The sequence below is a fragment of the Ostrea edulis genome, chromosome 5 (genome assembly GCF_947568905.1).
Source record: "Ostrea edulis chromosome 5, xbOstEdul1.1, whole genome shotgun sequence".
Classification (NCBI taxonomy): domain Eukaryota; kingdom Metazoa; phylum Mollusca; class Bivalvia; order Ostreida; family Ostreidae; genus Ostrea; species Ostrea edulis.
The window spans coordinates 69,468,465-69,495,674 of NC_079168.1; the positions used below are offsets into that span (position 1 = coordinate 69,468,465).

A 27,210-nucleotide genomic window follows, 5' to 3' on the forward strand; every position below is an offset into this window, starting at 1 on the left:
ATGGAGTTCCTTGTACATCCTATTTTCTTTCTTTTTTATTCCTTTACATGTACTTATGTAATGTTCTTTCCTTTCATCTTTGTTCTCACATCTTCATATTTAATTGGTATATGTGTTATATGATTCATCACTATTGTAGTATATGTATTTCTACAAAGAGGAATAAAATATTGAGTGAATGAATGTATAAGTTTGCTGTCCCGGAATTCGTCTAAGTTCGCTGGCCCCGTAGTTTCTCTTAGTTATTGTCACCGGAATTCGTCTAAGTTTAGTGGCTTCGTAATTCGTCTTAGTTTGCTGACACAAGGAGTTCACCTTAAATTCATAACTACGGAGTTCGTCTCTAAGTTTGGTAGTTATGGGGCCCGATCCTCTACTCTCATATAAAAAGAGGAAATCGGAACCTTTACCTCTGAGAAAATTCTCAAATCAGAGCAACAAAAAAAAAAAAACTCCCGAAAATGAAATACTTTAGACAGTAATGTAATGAATACTTCATCCATGAACATGTCATCGAAAATGTGTTACATAGTATATTTTCTTGTAACACGACACTAGCTGAATTTGAGTGTCCCTTGATTAATGCAAGGTGAAGATAACGAACAGTGATCAATCTCATAACTCCTACAAGCAATACACCAGAGGTGGGATCAGGTGCCTAGGAGGAGTAAGCATCCCCTGTTGACCGGTCACACCCGCCGTGAGCCCCATATCCTGATCAGGTAAACGGAGTTATCCGCAGTCAAAATCAGTGTGCCAAGAACGGCTTAACAATCGGTATGAAACACGTCAGACAGCATTTGACCCAATGCGAGGTTGTATTGACGAACTAGATCGTTATAACGACCATAGAATTTGCGAAATGCTGACTTCAATCGAGACTGTTGAAATCCCTGTACCATCAACTTGTTTGTCAGTAGCTTACCTCGATTTAAAAACTGACTATACCCAGAACAAGCTCTTGCATATCGAATCAGTTGAGATATATAAACACCATATGCAGGTGATAATGGAATATTGCTACATAAATTAATACAATGAATTCAATTAAATATTCGCATAATAGGCTTATATTTGAATTCTGAAATATTATAAATTGTGAAAGCATTAAAACTAATTTTTATTAAATTTCAAAAACTTATATCATGTACAAATGACCTGTTATAATTTATACTTTTTATTGTTCATATTCAAAGATTTACATGTTATGAATCATTACTTATGCTAAGTCGGCCATGTTCAATTTGTTCATTACTGCTTGCGTGTAAATAGCTATGCATTATTTCCTTATATTTGTATTTAGCTGTAGTCATGTTTATTTATAAAGTTGATATTCCCCTTTTCTATTAACAGTAATCACCAGCTAGAAATGAAAGCGCATGTAAGCATCTCGAAGCACATGCGCAATTATTGATAGTTCTTCAGTGAGCACACACAGACACAAGATATTTTGGATCATACATCTAGTATAGGAAGAAATAGCGACGAATTCCATAGCAGTAAGTCTATGTATGTAGTGTGTGTGAGTTTATTTTAAAGTCGGTACAAATGATAACAAAATTAGGAACTAACTGATATCCATCACAAATATAAAATTATGATAGATTAATTATATTTTATAAAACTTCAAATACCTGGTATGAAATTACGAGCCTGTAGATTAATCAGTCGTATCACAATCTCATTCAGTTTTTTACTACGTACATAATTCCATGTAGATTTTATAATGATTAGAAAAGAAAACCACACACTTAGATAGCTTTTACTTTTTGAATCTTAGTTGTCTTCATAAATTCAATGATCAGTCCTGACTGGATTACGTCGTGTGCTGCACCGCGATTTCTAGACATACATTTAGATATTCCTGAACTTCCAAGAAAATATTCAGAGCCCCAATGTCAAATTAAAGCCAAAGTATGCACCTAAGTACTAACTCGCGTCCAAGTAACCTTCTCCTATTTCCTTCTACAATAACAATTAATTTCTCACGCTGTTTTTGGCTATAATAGCTCTAAAACTTCATTGTTATTTCGGATTTCAAACATTTCGGTTGAGCATCACTGAAGAGACATTATTTGTCGAAATGCGCATCTGGTGCACCAAAAGTGGTACCGTACATGTATAAGTTTTACATTATGACTCCTGGGTCGAGACCTCTGCTGGTGGACTGTTAGTCCCCGAGGGTCTCTACAGCCCAATAGCTAAGTACTTCGTTACCAACTTGAAAATACGGATGTATATTTAATTGCTGTTCTAAAATTTAGAAATTCATTTCAAAATTAAGGATTATCTCCCTCATGCATAGCTCTTATCCTTAGACGAAATTGACTCCACTTTTTTTGGCACGCTGTTTTTGGCTATAATAGCTCTAAAACTTCATTGTTATTTCGGATTTCAAACATTTCGGTTCAGCATCACTGAAGAGACATTATTTGTCGAAATGCGCATCTGGTGCATCAAAATTGGTACCGTATAAGTTTTACATTATGACCCCTGGGTCGAGACCTCTGCTGGTGGACTGTTAGTCCCCGAGAGTCTCTACAGCCCAGTAGCTAAGTACTTCGTTACTAGCTTGAAAATACGGATGTATATTTAATTGCTGTTATAAAATTTAGAAATTCATTTCAAAATTAAGGATTATCTCCCCCATGCATAGCTCTTATCCTTAGCCGAATTTGACTCCACTTTTTTTTGGCACGCTGTTTTTGGCTATAATAGCTCTAAAACGTCATTGTTATTTCGGATTTCAAACATTACGGTTGAGCATCACTGAAGAGACATTATTTGTCGAAATGCGCATCTGGTGCATCCAAATTGGTACCGTATAAGTTTTACACTCTAACATTACTATTTGTCTCCAAAATAATACTTTCAAATATGTATATTTTATGATACTAAGTATACATATAGCTATCCTTCATTTGATTTAGGGGCCTCCGTGGCCGAGTGGTTAGAACATTGCGCTCAAAATCACACGGCCTCTCACCTCTGCCTACACGGGTTCGAATTTCGCTCGCGCCGGTAAGTGAGAAAACTGGGCGCCACCATATAACTGAAAAATTGTTGAGTGTGACAAAAAACATCAAAAAAAATATCATTTGATTTATATCATTGCAGAAGAAGCAGGATCTGTGAATGAAATGGAGATTGTATATTGGTTTCTGAGATCTCTATTGTTCCTGTACATGTCCAGTGGTAAGAAATTCATAAACATTTTTATTCAGTTCCAAATTGTTTTCCAGTATTGTATTTTAATGAATTCTGTAAGTAATGTAAATAAAAAAGTCCTGATTACTTCCTCCATATTGAAATAAAAGTTATGAGTTACTGTACATTACTTAGATATGAAACGGAAGACAATTTGTCATGACCACAGGTCACGATAAAACTCCACATCTTCTCATAAGATTTAAAGTAGGCGGGTACTCACGACCAGGAAGTGACGAGGGAAACTAACAAAACAATGGTTTCTGTCCAAAAATATTCTGAACATTTCTAGATATTGTAAAATACCCGTGTAGGTATTAGCATTCTGTGACGAGGACTGTCCAGACTCGAAATTTAATGCTGTTCTGCCAACATTGATAAATATGAATATTCATTTTAGGGGTCAAATAAGCAAACATCGTTTGAAATGATTATTGGAACATGAACGTGTTTTTCTTAAGAGTTTGTTAAGTCGCTGATAAATCCATCCTTTACGATTCATTATACAGTTCATCTAGGCTTCGTAGAATCCTGTGTTTTCAATGAAGAATCGAAGTCTCCCGACCGAGTCCGTCAACTTTGCTGCTCTGTAAACCAATCAGTGCAAACATACCACACTAGGACGGAGATCTGCTGCAATGGAACTGTTCACGAGAGACGAGGAAAATCGTGTTGCAACGGTAACTAATTCGATATCACTTTTAACTTCAAATCGTTAAAATTACATGTATTTTCCAGAGGAAAATGAAGATACACATGAATAGATTTGCCGCTAAATACTATAAAAGTTCTTTTTAACATTATGTTATATAATTCTCCACATTCTTTAAAGGTATTGTGTAAAATAATATAACAAAGAGGCGAAAATAATAACCGAAAAAAGCTAATGATAATGCAGAATGGGTTTGAAAAATATGGCTTTTGAATCCATCAATTTCTTAATGTTTCCCAGGAGAACTTTTCAACCCAATGGAGAAAATTTGCTGCAATGATACGCTACATCCCAGACGTAATAGAGTTTGTTGTGGGAACACTCTGTACAGGTCCACGGGATCCTCCTCCATTTGCTGCGGGGGAAAACTCAATCCAACACAGGGTGAGAGGATTCACATCTCATTCATTCTATCAAACGGTCATCTTAATCTTAATCTGGTATCAACTATCATAGAAATAGCACCATGTCTGCTGGGGACAACGGAGCGTTGATATATGAAATTTATCAATATTTTAAAGACGTTCATTTGTTTTGCTAGAACAATTCGTTTAGCATTCTAGATAACGAGAAATCAAGAAATTAATTTTACGTTGCGCTTTTTTTTCATAAATGAAAAATTCCAGTGCCAATTTGCGCCTCAAATTTTTTATATATATATATAGGTGTCGGATGTTGCGGAGGAAAGCAGTTGTTTAATTCTTCTCAACTCTGCTGTGAACATGACGGTGTCTTCCAAGTGGCCTCATCTAAGAACAGAGACTGTTGTAAGGCGAAATATTACGATGTAACCGCAGAACACTGCGTAGATGACCAGATTCTTAGTTTAGATGAAAATTTATGTGGCACTGAAATATATAACACATCACAGAAAATATGTTGTGACCAGATGTTGCACTACATTCCTACCTCTCTCTACCTGCCCGACTGTTGCGGGGTTCATTTGTATAACAGGACTGAACAAAGGTGCTGCAAGGGTTTTAAGATTCTAGCGCCGATTGATCAAGAGTGCTGTGGTCAAGGTACTAGTATTCGTTGAACATGAACTGTCTAATGTTCAAAACGTTCTTTTTCAAAACGCATTAAATCTTGTAAAATATCTCATATCATTTAGACCGAGGTATCATTTGATATATAATACGAGGAAATTACAAAAATGTATAAAAATACTAGAAATCGTCAGCATCAAAACAATCAATATTAGGTCCTTTAATTTTGAACAACAATGTCATAATCATAGATTTGTTAAAAGATGGCTTCAACATCTGTGAAAAAAAATTGTAAATTGTCTTTTGCTATCCAAAGAGGTCTTAAAGACAAAAGTTGTCATGGACCAGGAGCAATCTTTTAATCTTATTTTAGGCTATATAAACTCCTCTACTGATATGTGTTGCAATGGGGTTGCTCACAAACAAGTTACAGATGGAATCTGTTGTGGAACGGATAGGATCATTAAGGTGACAGAAGGTTGCTGTGGCGCCAGGTCCTACAATCTGTCTACTCACCAGTGTTGCAGTAAGAAATCCTACTCAAATGATTTGATGAAAGCAAAAATTAACGTTATAAGATACAGCTGATATTATCTATATATATGCAAAAATGTAATTTATTAATTGACGGTTGTCAACTAATCAATTAAGGTGGAAAATCAGAATATAATTATTAAAAAGTATATGAACTTAAATTATCCGCGGTAGCAACAGAGTGTTTGACTTTAACGGATGATGATGAAACGAATTATTCCAGGAGACGAAAACACCATACCTTTGTGGCAAAGCTGTTGCGGTCTGTATGGTTACCACAATGCGACACAATTGTGTTGTAAAGATCGGACAATTATAAATAAAACGCAGGAGGGTGACAAGCATTGCTGTCACACATTAAATGATTCCTTAATTTCTTATGGTGATCACGTACCCGCTGCATGCGACATCTATTTCGGTGGGAGAAAAGATAGGTAAGAAGTATTGAAAAGAAAACGTTTCAACTAGACGTCAGTTACATCTGACAAACATATCTATGCATTTAGAGATGGATATCACTAAAATTCAAAATGAGAAGATTTTCTCTTCTCATTTTGAATTTTACTGATATCCATCTCTAAATGCATAGATAAAATAGATTGATTATTTCTTTTTATTTGCTGGAATTTGACAGTATAATTTACATTGGTTTCAGAATATTCATTTTCAGGCAACGAAATAAAGGAGAAAATCTCCACAGTCTGTGTAGAGTATGTTTACGCAGTCAGCGACGTATTATGACGCACATCAGGTCTGGAATAGAAGCAGTCTGCAAGAAACACAGTAATCATTTATTTCTTAAATTCAAAACTGAATTCTACATTTAATGAAATTAAATTTTGTTGAAAAATAATTGATCCACGAACTTTTCTTAACAGCATTCACAGTATTAGTGACGTCTAGGACGATGCTAGGGAGATTTTGGAAAATGCAAGCTAACTTTCTGAAACATGAGAAAACCGTGAGAAATGACGTCACACTGATTATTCCCTGCAAGTGTTCACAGCTGAATAGGACCACGAATTCTGAATTCGTATTACTGACTGATAGCGAAGTAGAGGGAAAGACATTAAGATTAGGAGACAGCGATGTCTTCTTGCCACACCATTTCGCATTAGTGGAAACAATCGAACGTAAACAACGAGAATGTTGGAAATCAAATATTTCCATTTTTGTCAGGAGGGTCAGAAAACGAATTAACGCCTTCTTAGATGAACTATTATATGCAAGTTAACATTACGGATTAAATGAAATAAAACAAAAAATCTGCTCAACCCTTTCTTTTCTTTCATGGAAAATAATAGAAACTAGTTCTAATTGTAACAGGGACCGTTACATATGTTCCCCAAACCTCCCCCAATTAAAAAGTGATGTCCTTTTGAATCTATAGCAAATAATCATTTTATTTTAGCCTTTAATTACATATAGTACGTTCAATATGGTCATTTCAGTAACAAGAAATGAAAGAAAGCGTTGCACGTGCATACATGCGCACGCGTGTACGATTCCGAATTTTTGTTGATGTCGTTCAACAGGCATTTGTATCATATACATGTACACACAGTATGAATTTCATAACGTTTCCACCAAATATAAGGAAGTTATAGCGATTTTAAAATCGTCCAATCAGAATTCAGCACACATGCATGCACGTGCTGAGCAGTAATTCTAACCACAGCAATTTGTAAGGAGTACCACGACACATTTAAACCCTTAATATCAATAGAATTTGATGAAAAACTAAAACATTATCGTCCTTTAAAAATTGAACATTTGAAAATGAGCGTGTGCGTTGGCATTTTTTGTTACACCAATATATAGATACACATATTGTCTACATATGCTGTGAATATCATCTCACTCGCTTCATAATTAAGATAGTTACAAACGTTTAAGTATTATCCAATCAAAATGAAGCGCACGTGCATGCGCTTGCAAATTGGTAATTTTGACCATGCAAATCAGTTAAGGACCCACTGGGGGCCACAAGGCGGCCCCGAGATCCCCTGCCTCATAAAGTGACGCCCCCCGTAACCGCAATTCCTGGATCCGCCCCTGCCTATGCTCGGCTCTTATGACCATTGAGCAGGGAGGGATCTTTATCGTGCCACACCTGCTGTGACACGGGACATCTGTTTTTGCGGTCTCATTCGAAGGACCGCCCCATTTAGTCGCCTTTTACGACAAGCAAGGGCTACTGAAGGCGTATTCTAAACCGTGATCCACACGGGACCCACATGAATGAAAAAAATATGAGTGAAAAATTCTCCATATGAGTGAAAAATTCTCTATATGAGTGAAAAATTCTCCATATGAGTGAAAAATTCTCCATATGAGTGAAAAATTCTCAAGCAGAACGTTAAACAATATACAATTAATCACTGCTTTCTTTTCTGTCAGAATTCCCAGTCGTTAAAATGCACGTACTATATTTATCAAGATTCATACTCTCATTGTTCACAGATACATCGCATTCATGAGGAAATGACCATGATTACAATTTGTAAAGATACCAAAGTCAAATTCATTGGAAATATAAGTACATGTATTATCAAATAATGTCTAGAAAATAAAAAAAAATTGATATGAATATGCATGAATTGGGGATTTCCAGTTTATTTGAAAATGGGATTTTACACTGCTCGGACTGTTTTCGCTCTTCTCCGATGCAAGAACTTTTTACTTCAATATTTTTCTTATCTTTAGATTCTTTATGTTCACGACTTCGTAACTGAATATAAAAATGGGTTATCTGTCTATTTCTCTTTCTATTAAACTAAATTTTTACAAACTTTAAGATTAAAAACGATTATTAGTTTTGATTGTTTAGATGTGTATTGGTTTTTATCATTATTCATTCCCTTATCTCAATCAAAGTTAACAAATACTTCATTATATCTATGGTGATTGTTCTGGGAATTGTTAATATCTTAAGAAAATGTATCCACAATTACGTTTTTTTTTAAAACTCAAATTAAAGAATATTGAACGAATTAAAGCTTTTTTTATATTGATAAAAATAAATAAATGACAGTTTATAAATATGAATAAATTCATAGGCATGTGATAAGTCGACATTTAATTTACATTGCAAAACAGAACTCATTCACAAAAGAACGGCTGTGAACAAATGTGATATTTATCATGTACGGTTCGCGGCTAAACATGAATGAACTTTGTATGAAAGTACAACAGAACTAAATACGTTACTAAAACGCGTAGGTTCTCCTACATAATCTTTTTTTCTTCAAATTATCAATTGTTATTCAAATATAATCTTTCTTTCAAATGGGTTTGAAGTAAGTAAACGTGCTATTCTTTCTGTATAACCATTCATTTCCAAATAACGTATTACAGGTAATAACTTTTCTTTCCTTCTACGAAAGCCCATTAGTGCAAACCAAAACTAGATTAAAACAAAAACAAAATTATTATATAAAATACGAAATTATTAAATAAAAAACGAAAATATTAAATAAAATACGAAAATATTATATTAAAAAAACAAAATTAAATAAAAAACGAAATTATTATATAAAAAACGAAATTATTAAATAAAAAACGAAGTCAATAAATAAGAACGAAAATATCAATTAAAAAACAAAATTAATATATAAAAAACCAAAATTAAATAAGAAACGAAATTATTAAATAAAAAACCAAAGCTAAATAAAAAACGAAATTATTAAATAAAACGAAATTAAGAACAGTTTTTTGAGAATATAATGTGTGTGTCAGTAGGAAACATGGCTCCTAATTCTTTGATTTACTGCGATTTCATCATCGCCAATGGAGTTTTACAGAAATCTAATGACATTTGAAAGTAGACATTAACGGCAAACTGACAACTCAACTGTATGACAAACGGGATGATTTCAGCTTCTCCATCGTCATCTTCCCATATTTATGTAGCAATATTCCATTATCACCTGCATATGGTGTTTATATATCTCAACTGATTCGATATGCAAGAGCTTGTTCTGCTATAGTCAGTTTTTAAATCGAGGTAAGCTACTGACAAACAAGTTGATGGTACAGGGGTTTCAACAGTCTCGACTGAAGTCAGCATTTCGCAAATTCTATGGTCGTTATAACGATCTAGTTCGTCAATACAACCTCACAATGGGTCAAATGCTGTCTGACGTGTTTCATACCGATTGTTAAGCCGTTCTTAGCACACTAATTTTGACTGCAGATAACTCCGTTTACCTGAACAGGATATAGGGTTCATGGCGGGTGTGACCGGTCGACAGGGGATGCTTACTCCTCCTAGGCACCTGATCCCACCTCTGGTGTGTCCAGGGGTTCGTGTTTGCCGAACTATCTATTTTGTATTGCTTGTAGGAGTTATGAGATTGATCACTGTTCGTTATCTTCGCCTTTCATTATTCCGTGGGAATCCGGGTTAGAATAGGTCCTCAATACCCCTTGCTTGTCGTAGAAGGCGACTAAATGGGGCGGTCCTTCGGATGAGACCGCAAAAATCGAGGCTCCGTGTCACAGCAGGTGTGGCACGATAAAGATCCCTCCCTGCTCAAAGGCCATAAGCGCCGAGCATAGGTCGAAATTTTGCAGCCCTTCACCGGCAGTGGTGACGTCTCCATATGAGTGAAATATTCTCGAGAGGGACGTTAAACAATATTCAATCAATCAATCGCCTTTCATTATAAACAGCCATTACTTCAACACTAGCCCCCATAAATATAGTAAGAATATATATGGCTCCCATCAGCCACATACCTCAACAATCACTTGACTCTACACTAATTAAGTGTTTCGGCGGTGTGAAACGAGGTTATGATATTGAGCTAATTGATTGGATTGATCGATAGATTGAAATTTCGCTGCATGCAGATCCGCCACATTAGAAGTCTATTTGCACTTCACAATTATCATGCAGTTTGATTATTCTGAAATGAGGGTGTGAGCATATCCCTTAAATTTTTATTGCGTTGGTATGAACCACACGATAGTACGGCGGCGTAGAGAGGCCAAGTAAAAAAATATATATTTTATTCGTTCGGATGAATTAGTAATTCGTTCGGACGAATAGCAATTTGTTCGGACGAATTAGCTATTCGTTCGGACGAATTAGCAATTTGTTCGGACAAATAAGTTATTTGTTCGGACGAATTACTTTAGCAATTTGTTCAGATAAATTAGCAATTCGTTCGGACGAAGTAGAAATTCGTTCGAACGAATAAGTAAATTTGTTCGGGCAAATAACTAATTTGTTCGGACGAGTTAGCAATTTGTTCGGACGAATTTGTAATTAGCTATAAGGTAACGCCAATGCCGTAGTGAAACATCATAAAGTGGTGGTTGGGAAGCACAAAACTTAAATTGGGGCACATGCTAAAATGGGATTCAATTCCAAAATTTTCCATATAAACATCATGAAGATGGCGACGGTAAATACAGTAAACTACATAACCACCCCAACCCCTGAAATAACAAGCTAAAAATGACCCCAAAAAATTCGATAGGACAAAATGATATATGCTGTCTTTATAGAGAGCTCTGTAGATACATGTACATGTAGGTGCATGTATACATACCTATACAGAGATCTATAAGCTTGTAGGGAGGGTTGGCAGCGGATACTCGTCAGGGACGTAGCAACAGGGAGGGAGGGGGACAGGAAGGGCCTGGTCCTCTCCCCACTTTTTAAAAATTCTTCCTTTTTTTTTTTTTTTTTTTTTTTTGCATATTAAAATTCTTTTTGGTTCGGCTGACCCCCCCCCCCCCCCCCCATTCCTTTTTGGCTGGCCCCCAGCTTCCCACTTTCAAAAACGATGCTACGCGCCTGCTCGTGTCCCCATAACACTTTCAAAAGTAGGGAGTGGGGACAAGAGTATGTTTGTGCCCCCTCCTTACACTTCTGGGAAATTTATGTTCTAAAATTGTTAGGCCCCTAATTGGTATAAAGAAAAAATTGGTATAAAATTTGGATATCCAGATTTGCGTTGACAAAACTTTGATAGGCTCTGATTGGCTCATAATTGCATTATTGTCGTCCTATACAAAACTTTAGTTCCTTATTGAATGTGTTACACTCAGTTGTACAGAAAATTTTCATTTAATATACTTTTGCCCGGGGAGGGGAGTTTGAGGCCTACCTCAAACTTTTAAGACTGAGCAAGGTGTAGGGATTCCCACAATTTTTAGCTTGTTATTTCAGGGGTTTGGGGGTGTGTGTGTGAAGTTTACTGTATTTACCGTCGCCATATTCATGATGTTTATATGGAAACTTTTGGAATTGAATCCCATTTCAGCATGTGTCCCAATTCAAGTTTTGTGCTTCCCAACCACCACTTTACGATGTTTCACTGCGGCGTTGGCGTTCCCTTATAGCTAATTACAAATTCGTCCGAACAAATTGCTAACTCGTCCGAACAAATTACTAATTTGCCCGAACAAATTTACTTATTCGTTCGAACGAATTTCTACTTCGTCCGAACAAATTGCTAATTCGTCCGAGCGAATTGCTAATTTGTCCGAACAAATAGCTAATTTGTCCGAACAAATAACTTATTTATCCGAACAAATAGCTAATTCGTCCGAACGAATAATTTTTTTTTACTTGGCCTTTCTACGCCGCCGTACGATAGGTACAATGTAGAACAGAGAAAACCTCTTTGCCTCTCCGGAGGATGTGCCAGTAATTTAAAAGCTCTTGCGTTATAGGTTGTATTTGTTGATAAAAACAAGGGGTATACCCGGTGTTTTGCTTTTATTTACACCCGATAACAGAGGTGGCTCGATCGTAGTTATCAAGTGCCACTTGTACTGTTTTTATTGATTTAATTATCACTATAGCCCCTCTATAGAGGGTTTCTTTTGAAATCTTTAAGAATTTCGTCAATTCAATTAATTTATTCACTCAAATCATTCATACAATGGTATACGAGGTACATAAATATCTAAGTTAGTATTTAAACAACATTGCCAGGGTACAAGTATATAACTAATACATACACATGTATTTGCATTAGCACAAAATAAAGGTGGAGGACATAATGCATATAATTTAATATACAAAAATGTTAGGAATGACAGGAGACTAACTCATGGATATACGTAGTTGTTTTTTAAAACTGTTTTAGGTTTCATGTTGTCATTAACTCTCTACATTTCAGTGTATTTGGTACATGACAATATCTAGGAACCCAATATTCTTTCTGTTGAGCGGATAGTAATTTACATTCTAAGATAAAGTGGTATATTCGTCGGCTAATTTACCAGTAAATATGGCAAATAATTTCACCTTTTATAAATTCCTTTGTAAACTGAAGGACTATGTGCACTTTTTCGTTCCAATTTGTAGATTTGATGTACGTTTTCAAATCTAGAATGCGAGTTGGCTCAAATCATTTTTCTTTATACACCGAACTGCCCAAGAAAAACATTTTGTTCTTAGATATTTCACATGTGAATTTTAGCAGTTGATGAGCAGAATTTACTATAGCGAATAAATCATGGCCAGATTTCTTTTTCTTCACCATGAAACAAAATAAGATAAAACCATCGTCATGATAACGCACGTGGTACGTTATGCGATGTTTACCTGGAAATTTTTTTGTAATTTCCTTGATTATCTGATGAATTCGGATATCACATACAGATGTGGAGCATTTAGACCCTTTTAACACATCCAAATATTTGTTTATAAACTTTTGAATTAAATTTAAAAGTATTACATGTATTTCCCAAAATTAATCTGAAGAGAAGGCTCAGATCGCCAGTGAATGTATTTAACTGTAGTATGTTTCTACTGCAGTCATTAATTCCTCATATTGCATGTTTGTGTAGAGTGATGTGATATCATAGGCTAGCTGACCATGTATAAGCAAGAAAATATATGGCTCCCACCAGTCAGGTACCTCAACAATCAATGAGGAACCGGCTCCGGTTATCTTTTCATTAGAGGGCGCCACAGACAAACTCGGCCCTGAATCGGAATACCCTCGCGCTTTATCTGTAGTTACCGATCGAAGAAAAACGTAAACAATCTGCTGTCAAACACATCCTTTTGAAACATGCTCGGAACTTGCTGTTGTGTGCCGTATTGTTGTAATAGGGGTGGTCATGTATTTCCATCAGATTCGTTTAAGAAGAAAAGCCTGGATTCGCGCAATTAAACGTGGTTAAACTCTTTTTCAAAGCTGGACTCCGTCAAATTGTGCTGTTGTTTGCAGAGCACATTTTATATCGGACTACTATTTGACTAAAACTCAACATGGTAACGATTGCTTATCTTGAATTTTTGTTTATAATATACATGTACAAAGTGATGTTGATATATAGTATTTTGTGTAGTAATTATATCGCATTTATTGAGAGAAAAACCGCTAATGGGATCGGCAATTTACTACACATGCAAAATAATCTGATAAGGTTACAAACACTGTCACATGTAGAATCCCCACTGACACTTGGACTTACTGGTCATTTATTACTATCCATTATCTCTTAACACCATAATGAAAAATTTAAGATAAAGAACAGTGATCAATTTCATAACTACTATATAATCACAAAATATGTCCAAAAGTATCCACCCTGTTGATAATTTATGCATACCTGCTAGCATGGGATTCTGTGTTTTGACATTGATGTCTACTTAGAACATTGTTTACCAATTTTACAGGTTTCAGTTAAATCCATAAACAAATGTGATCCTTTTGTGTGTGTATATATACATATATATATATATAAATTGACGATCAGATGGAGTTCAATCACATAACATTTATTTCTCTACAGGCTGTTTCGTGAGGGGATGGTTTCCCCTCACTCGTCGGGAGAAAAATGACATCTAACGGAAAACATCCGCGTGGCTGAGAATATGTTACATAGAAACATACTGGATAGTTGCTAAGCATGATTACACACAGGATTGAGTAAATAGAAATTTATGGGAATGACGGCAAGTGCTGACAAGTTCTGAACGCTTATTCAATGAAGATTTTTCGGGATGACATATTATAAAGAATTTCTCTAGAATACAGAGGTTGCACTTTTTTGAAATGTTTGAGTATGATGATGTTTTTCCTAAAATTTCCCACTTGATTTTGTAGTCAATATTTTTGTCTTTCAATGTCCATATGAATTTGCTGAGCTCGGTGGTATTCTTTTTCGTGGAATTACGGAATGAATGAGTGTGGTTGGCGTATCTTAATTTGAACTCGGTGTCTGCTAGTCCCACGTAGCTCTCTTCTTGTCCATTATCGGCTCTGACTCTAGCTAAATACACAATTCCGTGGGCGCGACATTCACCTTTGAGCGGGCATTGGTCTTTGTTTCGGCAATTACACCTGTTACATGTATCTCCGGTCTGGCGCACTTGTTTAATTGAAGCGTTATGCGAGTCAATTACATTTTGCATGGATGGCATACAACTGTATGATATTTTAATAGTGTTTCTGTTGATAATCGGGCGTAGAACATGGCCTATCGGGAAACACTCATCTATAATTTTGAGAAACTGTTTACCCAAGTTTGTTTTTACGTTACTATCATATGTAACGTAAAAACAAACTTGGGTAAACAGTTTCTCAAAATTATAGATGAGTGTTTCCCGATAGGCCATGTTCTACGCCCGATTATCAACAGAAACACTATTAAAATATCATACAGTTGTATGCCATCCATGCAAAATGTAATTGACTCGCATAACGCTTCAATTAAACAAGTGCGCCAGACCGGAGATACATGTAACAGGTGTAATTGCCGAAACAAAGACCAATGCCCGCTCAAAGGTGAATGTCGCGCCCACGGAATTGTGTATTTAGCTAGAGTCAGAGCCGATAATGGACAAGAAGAGAGCTACGTGGGACTAGCAGACACCGAGTTCAAATTAAGATACGCCAACCACACTCATTCATTCCGTAATTCCACGAAAAAGAATACCACCGAGCTCAGCAAATTCATATGGACATTGAAAGACAAAAATATTGACTACAAAATCAAGTGGGAAATTTTAGGAAAAACATCATCATACTCAAACATTTCAAAAAAGTGCAACCTCTGTATTCTAGAGAAATTGTAACATATTCTCAGCCACGCGGATGTTTTCCGTTAGATGTCATTTTTCTCCCGACGAGTGAGGGGAAACCATCCCCTCACGAAACAGCCTGTAGAGAAATAAATGTTATGTGATTGAACTCCATCTGATCGTCAATTTATGTAGCTCCGTGAGGCCACGTCGAGCACTCTAGAAGATTATATCGGAGATTTATCCATATATATATATATATATATATATATATATATATATATATATATAAAAGTTCATAATGATGCAGATGTTTGTAGCTATATTATTTGCTACTCTTTGATAAATTATAATACAAGTTCTAAAACATATTTTAGTATGTATAACCCTTACTGCGCAAAAATATTTTTAAAAATGAAAAGCAGAATGTCCTGTGCTACTGTGATAGAGGACAAAAAGATATCCAGCAAACGTGTGCACATTGAAAGAATTATTGGACTTGCCAAAACTTTCAAAATACTGACAGAACCTATGAATACCTCTGAAACAAAGCTTTCCTCTAAAATTACTTATGTCTGTTTCATGTTGTGCAATTTTAAGAATTGCATAGTGTCGTCTTATGCATAATTCACCATTAGAAATTGATGTAATTCAAGAATAAACCTTTATTTAATTTTTTCAACATTTATTCCATGTACATTTACTAACAGACTTAAAATATCTTTCATAAAATTCATTCAATCTTCTCTTCATCTCGTCAATGAATTTGTCATTCCTTTTAATTTGGAGAGCTCTTATCACAATGAAGGTCACTGTAGAGTTGTGGATCGGGTGACATCATATTAAATAAAGGTCCAGAACATTGTCCTTGCACGATGTTCATTTCTTCTATATGCTTCAATTAAGTTTGTAATCAAATAACACTTATCAGGTGATCATTATAATGTAAAACATAGTGGCAATAATCAAATAATATAACACTGTACCGTTTTATTCAATATAAAAATGCTTTTCTATTTTGCTGCAAACATGAAGTAATATAGCAACGATGTTGGAATTGCCGAGGAAATTCAAGTTTAGCTTAGCTCGGTAAATCTGCAAAATTTTACAAGAATTCCTTTCTGATAACACCTAGTTCCATAATACGTTGTTATAATATAATATCTAAACACCATTGATAATTATTTACCGCATTAATCAAATTTTACTTGGATGAACATAAAAACATTGAATGTTTATTTACCTTCCTACAAGTTCCCACTTTCTTCCCGATTTCTTTGCTCCAAACTTTTCTAACTCTTTCCTAAGTTCAGGTATTGTCATATGACCACAACTGGATGTCATCGTAAGTAAAAGTTTGTGTTTTCCGAAATCGCATTTGAGAATGGTTGTTGATAACCCATCTTCTCAGCATTTATCATTTTTGTTTGTTCAGGGCCGGATTTGCCTGTGGCGCCCTCTAGCAATACAAGATAAGATAACCGACTCCGGTTCCTCATTGACTTTACACTAATAAGTTTCGGTGGTGTGATACGGTGTGTACCAGTGTGGCTGCTAAAACTGGTGGCCTTTGTTTTTATGCCAAGCACTGAATACTTTACCGTGTCATGTAGAATTAATGACTTATCAGTACAGTACGTTCCTCTTCTTATTCATTAATTTCGTTTTTCATTTAATAAGTTCGTTTATTATATAATAATTTCGTTTTTTATTTAGTTCTGGTTTGCACTAATGGGCTTCCGTACTATTTTTTCTGTAATAACCATTCATTTCAAAATAGCGTATTACAGGTAATGACTTTTAAAGGGGCTGGTTCACGATTTTTGAAAAAAATATTTTTCATATTTGATGTCAAACATTAAAAATATAACTGATTAAATGATGACAGCCAAAATTTTGAACTTCTGAACGCAAGAATAAAAGCAATATTTTAGCCTTAAATCTGTGTTATGTAAACAAAGACTCGAGTCTTTTCATGTATACAAACAAACCAGTGAAATGTTAATTTTGTGATATAAAGCATCCTAATTTTGCAAAGTTACAAATTTTAACTTTTAGATAACACATTTTACCCGGAAAATGCTTGAAATGTGAAAGATATAATAAACTTAGATCGATATCCATTTCTTTTGAAAATTTACTCTTACGTGGAAATCGAAATTGAAACCCTTGCTGTACGGATCCCCAGATTCTATGTCTGTTGATTAAGTATATAATATTTTACAATGTACAAAACATCCTATACCCATGGGGCATCTATGTCACTTTAAAAATGCAATTATATAAATATATATATATTATTTTATAATGTGTTGCTTTTATCGTATTTTGTTGAACCCTCAGACCAGAATGTTGTCTACGGCCTCAAGCAACATCTTGGTCCTCAATACGAACAGTTATTTAGGATTCTAGATAACATGAATTCAAGAAAGGTGAAAATAACGAAGAGTGATCAATCTCATAATTTCTATAAGGAATACAAAATAAAGAGTTTGGCAAACACGCACCCTTGAATATACCAGAGGTGGGATCAGGTGTCTAGGAAGATTAAACATCCCCTGTCGATCGGTCACACCCACCCGACCGTGAACCTTATATCTCAAATTTATGACAAACGGGATGATTTCAGCTTCTCTATCGTCAACTTCTCATATTTATGTAGCAATATTCAATTATCACCTGTATATGATATTTACAGTTTTATCTCTTAACTGATTCGATACACAAGAGCTTGTTCTGCGTATGGTCAGTTTTTAAATCAAGGCAGCCTACTGACAAACAAGTTGATGATGCAGGGGTTTCAACAGTGTCGTTTAGAGTCAGCATTTCGCAAATTCTATGGTCGTTATAACGATCTAGATTGCCTATACAACCTATCATTGGTTCAAATGCTGTCTGACGTGTTTCATACCGATTGTTAGGCTGTTCTTGGCACCCTTATTTTGACTACGAATAACTTTATTTACTTGATCAAGATATAGAGCTCACAGCGGGTGTGATAGGGCTCACGGCAGGTGGATAGATCGACAGGGGATGCTTATACTATGCTTATACTATTGATCAATCCTGCATGGAAGTTCTACTTCAGGATGTTAAATGTAACCACAATGTTTACTTCTGATGCTTAGTGTGACCTACAATATACTTTGCTGATGATTGACCAGGTTGAGGTTGATACGAAAAATGAAGATAAGGAACAGAGGTCAATTAGTGTCATAAAGAATACAAAATTGAGAGTAGGACAAACAGAGACTCCTGGATACACCAGAGGTAAGATTGAGTGTCTGGAGTAAGCACCTCCTGTTAATGGATAACAACCTTCGTCGTAAGCCATTTATAGACAAGTCCATTTATTGACGGCCTTTGTCGAGGTTACCTGTGTGAAAGATAAACATAACGAACAGTGATCAATCTCATAACTCCTATAACCAATACAAAATAGAGAGATGGGCAAACACATGGTCCCCTGGATATATCAGAGGTGGGATCAGGTGCCTAAGAGGAGTAAGCATCCCCTGTCAACTGGTCATAGATGGTATAAAGCAACAGAACAATTTTGTATTGATGAATTTAAATCTCAACATAAAATCCACAGAGCTGCAAATACATCAGTTGTACATGATCTTACAACGAAGTTAGCGAGTTAACAGTCTGGACTCATGTCAGTTGTACATGATCTTACCACGAAGTTAGCGAGTTAACAGTCTGGATCTCATGTCAGTTGTACATGACCTTACCACGAAGTTAGCGAGTTAACAGTCTGGACTCATGTCAGTTGTACATGATCTTACCACGAAGTTAGCGAGTTAACAGTCTGGGTCTCATGTCAGGTGTACATTATCTTACCACGAAGTTAGCGAGTTAACAGTCTGGGTCTCATGTCAGGTGTACATTATCTTACCACGAAGTTAGCGGGTTAACAGTCTGGGTCTCATGTCAGGTGTACATTATCTTACCACGAAGTTAGCGGGTTAACAGTCTGGGTCTCATTTCATCAAGATGGTCAAGGTTTCCTTGAAGGAGGGGGATTAATCTGTTTCCATAATAAACTTGTTTGTTGTTATAGATATTGAGATAGGTTGTTTGTTTTGGGTTTTTTTTAAAAATAGGTATACGTCATTTCCATATTACTGCGTTAACGTTTTTCCCAATCAGTTTGATGGACAAATAGAAATTTCTGACTTCCTTGACACCTCCAATAATGAAATCTTTATCTATGGTATCATGTTAAATTTTCAAGTGACACGATTCTTTTGCTACCTTTGATAAATCTAAGTAGTTTATAACATGCATGTAGGTAGTGGCTGTTTTGGCAATAGAATTGAAATTCCCGGCTCTTTCAGATATGATATTAAAACACTCACGGTTACAGTCCTGAGCGCCATGTGTAGGTCAGAATTTTTTTCGCATTACACTTGCAACTGTGGACGTCTCTAGATGAGTGAAAAAATCCTGAATAAGACATAAAACACAGTTTACCGGTAATTTTGAAATATAAGGTAAATCGTGGTCTCTGTTTACAAAAATGTAAACTATAAAAGAAGCAATAATTTCTTCCACTCTCAGAGCAATAAATGACAAAATCTTTTTATTGAATTACTTTAATTGGGAGAGCTTACATTTTTTCCAAAAACCCTTAAAATTTGCGTCATTTTATTGATTTCCCTCTATTAAAGATGACAGAAAATAGTAAAAATGGCTACATAGGCGACATATTCCAAGCCCTATAAAATCTGTAAAATCCAGACCCCCTGCCTCATAAAGTCCCCCCACCCACCCCCGCAATTCCTGGATCCGCCCCTGCTATGATATACAGAGTTCATACACTACACAGTGTAATTTCCTTGAGTAAATTTTACATCACCAATACTGATCTAAGGTCACATGCAGTATACTAGGCGTATTTATTATTCCGTGAATATTTCATGATAGAAAAGTTGTACATAGTGTTCTATCATGTCCACCTGCAATCAGTTTGAAAATACTTATCCTGTTCTTATATTTTTTCCTTTATTCATCAATCAAGGGTCTCCAGGGGGCATATACAATTTTAACAATTAAACATTATAATACATGATACAATATACACATGTGCACCATATACATATGTTAAGGGTTTCTACATTGACATAGGTATTGAATTATCACCACAATACTGATTGGAAATGTACTGTACAATAAGTGTCCTATATGGGAAGTAAAGTACAACAATATTATAAAATGTCACAAAAACACAGAGGGTACCAAAGGACGGTGCCCGAACCAAGATGATCAGACTGGCAGTCTTGTACTCTAAGTGTTCGAGACAGCTTATTTATAGTATACACAAAAATAAATGCATGATACCACAATATGTACACATGCATACCATATACACATGTTAAATATTCAAAACATCTTATTTATAGTATGGTATACAATTTAAAAATAGAACTACACAATACAATATACAGATGTATACCATATACACATGTTAAGGGTTTCTACATTGATGTTGGTCTTGAGTTGGCTTATAGTACTGATTGAAAATGCGCTGTACAACAAGGATGTTACATGGGTAGGACAATATAAAATGTTGTCACGAATACAGGGGGTACCAAAGGACGACTGTATGTCTGACAGTCATACATCGTTGGATACTGGTTATCCGACGAACGAAGGCAGTCAAATGGATACAAGAAAACGTTCAATAAAGAGCATTCTGCCTAACGTTCTCATTCAATAATATAGGGTTATTGAACTTATATTGGTGAATATTGGCACGAGTTGGCTGTGAAAAGGCACGAGCTTGCGAGTGCATTTTGACAGCCAACGAGTGCCAATATTCACCTATATAAGTTCAATAACCCTTTTATTATATATCTAAAGCATTTAGCTGTTAAATTATACCCCTTTTCACTCAAACTACTCCAAAACAAACGAGAATTCATCAATGTTAGCATCTAAGGTGAAGGTATGCAATAACAGCATGCATTGCTTAACTGTTCAATATTTAACTCGTCATTAATGCATGAAGTAAACTGATTTTGTAAATGGGGACATCATAATTTATGTACAGTAAAAAAAATTTGCTTAAGTAAATATCAAATACCGGCTCTTTCAGATTCGGGGACCGTCGTCTGCCATTTTGGCTTGTTTACGTCGTTACGGTAAAGTCAATATTGAACACTCATACTCGGAATGCTTCGGGCGCATACACTTTACGCAATGCAAAGTTAGCGTTCAATAAATTCTCAGGATATTGAACGCTAACATTCTCTAGATTTTACGCAGATTTTATAATAGACTATTTATTAGCTATATAATAAAACTTTTTTATTGAATGAGAACGCTAGGCAGAATGCTGTAGTTCAGTCGATATCGGACATTATTATATAGCTAATAAATAGTCTATTATAAAATCTGTGTAAAATCTAGAGAATGTTAGCGTTCAATATCCTGAGAATTTATTGAACGCTAACTTAGCATTGCGTAAAGTGTATGCGCCCGAAACATTCCGAGTATGAGCGTTCCATATTGACGTTACCGTAACGACGTAAACAAGCCAAAATGGCAGACGACGGTCCCCGAATCTGACAGAGTCGGTATTTGATATTTACTTTTAAAAGATGTCCCCATTTACAAAATCAGTTTCCTTCATGTATTAATGACGGGTTAAATATTGAACAGTTAAGAAATGCATGCTGTTATTGCACACTGCCAATATTGATGGATTCTCGTCTATTTTGGAGTAGTTTGAGTGAAAGGGGATATAACTTAACAACTAAATACTTTAGCTATATAATAAAAGGGTTATTGAACTTATATTGGTGTGTATTGGCACTCGTTGGCTGTCAAATTCACTCGCAAACTCGTGCCTTTTCACAGCCAACTCGTACCAATATTCACCAACATAAGTTCAATTACCCTTTATTGTCGAGCTTTAATTTTTTACGTTTGATTACCTTGAAATTTTCAATCATACAAATATGTACATGTATAGTGCAGGTAACACAGATAACATTCCTGTATTTGGGACGGTATATACAAGCAAATAGGGTTTCCTTGGTCATGAGAAATATTTACAATTACTGAAAAACTTTGAGCAGATTAGAAGTTTTACACGCTTTCGCATATCAGGTCATAGATTAGATTTTGGAAGAGGTCGATACCAGGGCATTCCTAGACAAGATAGACACTGTACTAGATGTAATACCAATACACTTGATGATGAAAAACATTTTTACTGTCATGTTTTCATATTGAGGAGTAAAGAAATGTTTTATATGAATTGGTGAATAACAGAAGAACTTTTGTAACATGAATAATGATCAAAAGTTGATCTGGCTCATGACAAATGAAAATGCACAAATACTCAAACAAATCAGTAAAATGATTTTAAAAACAGGAATATAGAATACTAAGGGTAATGTAGCTATACTTGTATGTATAATTTACTCCTTGTCGCTTTCAAGTAAACACATCAGATCTATAAATAAGCTGTCTTAAATTGAGTGGGTACAAGACTGCCAATCTGATTGACTTGGCACAGGCACCAGTTTCCGACGGGAGTTTCTGTGTAGTGAGGTAGATTTTCTGGCTATGTACAGCTGATGTACCGATCATCGTCCCACGCCCCATGATGACTAAATATTCCAAAACAGCTTAGAAAGTTTTATTCTGTTTAAATCAGTTTTCTGGACGGCACACCAGAATTCTCTGCCTACCAAAGTTGTCTGTGTGACTCGACCATAACACATGGCCTACAAAAACAGGACATTCGTATTTTCCAAAAGTTCCTTCAATAACTGGTCTAGACAAAAAATTTGTTCTTCCTTTGGATCCCAATTCCAACTATTATACACAAGAAAGAACCCCTATATTCAATTAATTCAATAACGAATATGCTTCAACAACCGAAGTTTAAAAAGAAGCACACTATTTATAGTGTATATATATGAAAGTGGATTGAAATATTGCAAAAAAGTGCGTGTACTACACATGTATAATTACAAACAATATGTAGGGTGATACAATAAAATTCGCATATAAATGCACCATATATGCAATTGCGATTTATTTAAGTTACCTTAGATATCGAGAACTCAGTCTGTTTCAATATTGTCTATAATGCTAAAACGCGGGCTTTCGGTAGATCAAAAGATCGGCGACCGTGTGCGGGTTTATCTAAATTAAAAAAAAAATCCTGATATGCAATAATGCACTTGTGGAATTAAATAAAACAGTTCTGCACTTGTTATATATTTGTTATGTTGTTATATATTTGTTATCTTCTATTATGTGAAAATCATCTTCAAAATGGCTATTTTGGCCCCCCAAAAAATGTAAATATAAATTGAGATGCTGTGAAAACATTATGCTGAGAAAGGGCAGATTTTTTAACTGTATTTTGACAAGCATTTATATATGAACATAATATGTGAGTTTGAATGAAAAATCACAAGTCAAAGTTTTAAAATATTCATATTAGTGGTGTTGCAGTGCCGTATTTTTGACTGCCGAGGGCCTGTATTGAGTTCAATTTTGTACCACCATTATTAAAAAACATGAAATTATGTTAAAATTTCACTTTTAATTATTTAGTTAGACATATTTATTTCATATTTGAGGAAAAAAATCATACCTCAAACAAAATTTTATGGACATATTCTAGGACTTCTTCAATGAATTCTGTTATTGCCGTTTGACAAATGGGGGTACACGTAATAAAAATATCATAATTTACTCATTATACTGACAACTCCCCATTTTTTTTTTTATCATCCCTTCAAATGAACAGTCTAAGTATTTAAACTCAAATTTTTGAGAAATCACAAGTAGGTCCAGGACTAGGGTCTAGTAGCGTGACGTCATGTCCGGATCGAACTCCGGTGTGGAAAGAGGTAAATGTAGTACGGCCGAAACCCGAATGTCCCGGATAACGATTTTTGCATGATTTCTCTCTTAATAGTTGATAGAATGACATCAAACTTATTGTGATAACTGTTTGTGACCTATTAAACAAGAATCATATAACTTTTTCTGGAAATTCTGTAAAGAAGATACTGAACCAGAGTTTTCGGATACCAAAAAGCGGTAAATCTAGTACGTTTTATGAATGCCGAAACCCTTAAGTGTTTATTTGTATGTATACCGCTTAAATAAGCATGATTAGAAAATAATATTGCAATATTTGTCACAAGTACTTGCTTTTTAGCGATATTTAGACCAGAAAACATTAAATTTATTGAAGATTTACGGCATCTCGATCCCGATTATTAGTATTTTGTTTGGAGAAAGTATTTGAGCAATGTGACATATTACACCAGTATTAATCCCAAATACCAAACTTATTTTCAAGGAATTCTTTGTTCAGTTGATAATAAAAAGACTTAATACTTCAAAAATAGGATAAAGGCGTAATCTGAGAAATTTAGATGTAATGCCCTAGTAATATGTAGTTAAAGATCGGGATCGTGATCAAACGGTTAGCTGTAACTTGAAATAATCCCTAAACTAATGAAAACAAACACTATATATTCCAGATATACATTTATTAGGTTAAATTAAAGTATAAAAATCTACGAACAGCGGTTAAATTGCATTAAATTATGAAATTTTACCAGCGTACTCTAAACTACTCTATCGTACTCTGTTTAGTAGGACCGCCCTATAGCGGCCAATTTCTCTTCCGATAAGTTGAATTTTTGTCGCCATGTTTCAATGGGAAAATTACGCTTATAAATTTTCAATTGAGTGTAAATAAGATTTCATTAACGTACAATGTATTTACTCATAATTAAACTGTTTAGCATAAAATCGATGTCCGTTTAAAGTATATTCAACAATCCATAATAATTATTATCAATCGTCCATTCCTAAGCATACCCTACTATATTCTATTATAATTGATGTAATTGTTTGCAAAATTTACTACTATCATTGTGTGACTCTCTCTACATGAAAAAGCCAAAACCGTTTCCCTATCGAGCTGGATTACGCGGCAAGCATCCAACGATTGAACGGACGCCTCGATCGCCAGTTAAAGCTGACATGAATTAATAAATATAGTATAATTCTATATGTCCGCCATATTTCTTTGATAATCCGCCATATTAGTTGGATATTCTATTGTTATATGTATCAGGGTTCGCATGGTATATAAGGGTACGAGTTGTGCTACGCTTCACTTCACATCAGTGTCTTCGATTTACCTGTGCGGGTAGCTTCGATAGGTAACACGTACATCTCCGATACTAATTTATAGGACACCAAGAAGAAATGAAATCACGTTTTGAAACACCATGCAGTGCTCAAAATTACGATAAACATATCGTACAGTAGTAAATCATTCTAAAAGCTTTGGATAAATAATTATAGAATGCCTTTTCTTTACGTGAATGTGGTACATTTGCAATAAATACGTCAAAACTATACAAAAACGCGGAAAAATATTTCATCTATTATCTAGATCTATTGATAAAATGGAATAAGCAAAGGGTATAAATTCTATACCATTCACACTTACTTCAAGCAAAATGCAAATACATAAATGCTACTATACCGTAAAAGAAGACATGGTCACGTATGCTCGCCATGAAAAAGCATCGAATGACAATGATTATTTACCTGGGTCTACTCGTAATATCTGTAAAGGACCGAAGATGTACGTGTACACTTGTCGAAAATACTCAAAGTAGTAGTAAAACTCCCTTTATTAGCATAATCCATGAAACAAAACGGTACACTCCATTTGTATTCCAACAGTAAACAACATTGTCCATTGTACAGACTGCGACACACTTAGCCCGTGCCGATCAGCTATCTTCAATCAGGGGAAGTATCAGAGTAGAATATTTACCCTGTATTGTGAATGAATCCTTATACCGTATGATTTGCTTGTCAGAGTATTGCAGATTTATAAATCAGGAAATCTTTTGGGTACATAAATTGTTTGTGCATAGATAATTTGCATATACAACACTGCACGAGTGTATGGAGAGAGAGAGAGAGAGAGAGAGAGAGAGAGAGAGAGAGAGAGATTCAAACGATGATCTTGTAATAATCGCGCTCTTATTAAGACAAATGATATCGTTAATTCAATACATGTATAACAGAACAGTAACTCAATATTGCTCTCATTAATTGATATTACAGATTTATTTGATTCATTTAAAGCATGCAATAATTAAAAATTAAACATATCTTTAAATAATGTTATTTTCAATTACTTCATTTTATGCTAATTCGGCGCTTAATAGATCTTATATATCTATGCCATTTTGCTTTATTACATTCTGCGTCGGATGCAAATTGTAGTAATGTAAAATGTAATAATTGAGTTTATCACATGCGTAGTTATCAAGCACATAGAATTTTTTTTATTTAAACATATTTTATTGAGAAACTCAACAGGATTGGGCAACAGGCATAGCCTATATATGTAGGCCCTCTCCCAAATACAAAGGTCAAAGTACTTAGAATCAAGGGAAGGGGCCAATAGTGTCTGTCCCCACCTTTGATAACAATATCCACTTTTTTGTTATTTTGTTTGTTTGGTTTTTTCTTATGTTTTCCGCCACATTCAACAATTTTTCAGTTATCTGGTGGCGCCCAGTTTTTGTTGGTGGAAGAGAGAAACCAGATACAATGTACCCGGGAAGAGACCATCGACCTTCCGAAAGTAAATTGGGAAACTTTCTCACTTACCGGCGCGAGCGGGTTTCGAACCCACGCCGACAGATGCAGAAGTGAGAGGCCGTTATTTTGTAATGCAAATAAAAAATATATTG

At 35.1% G+C, this 27,210-nt stretch overlaps 1 protein-coding gene across 1 annotated transcript; it reads left to right on the forward strand.

The window, feature by feature from the left end:
- The first annotated feature begins 1,433 nt into the window (after nucleotides 1-1,433).
- Nucleotides 1,434-6,696, forward strand: LOC125649807 (galaxin-like). Its single transcript, XM_056165318.1, has 9 exons — nucleotides 1,434-1,499; nucleotides 3,118-3,195; nucleotides 3,717-3,887; nucleotides 4,160-4,303; nucleotides 4,585-4,941; nucleotides 5,282-5,434; nucleotides 5,666-5,876; nucleotides 6,113-6,225; nucleotides 6,321-6,696. The coding sequence occupies exons 2-9, from the start codon at nucleotides 3,141-3,143 to the stop codon at nucleotides 6,674-6,676; spliced, it is 1,560 nt and encodes a 519-aa protein (XP_056021293.1). The 5' UTR covers nucleotides 1,434-1,499; nucleotides 3,118-3,140; the 3' UTR covers nucleotides 6,677-6,696.
- The last annotated feature ends 20,514 nt before the right edge of the window (nucleotides 6,697-27,210 follow it).

Excerpts from the sequence above, each read along its gene's own strand:
- LOC125649807 (XM_056165318.1), top strand. The coding sequence starts at position 3,141 with ATGGAGATTGTATATTGGTTTCTGAGATCTCTATTGTTCCTGTACATG. Across the intron at positions 4,304-4,584 it reads AAAACTCAATCCAACACAGG|GTGTCGGATGTTGCGGAGGA; the intron begins GTGAGAGGATTC and ends ATATATATATAG. Across the intron at positions 6,226-6,320 it reads AGCAGTCTGCAAGAAACACA|CATTCACAGTATTAGTGACG; the intron begins GTAATCATTTAT and ends TTTTCTTAACAG.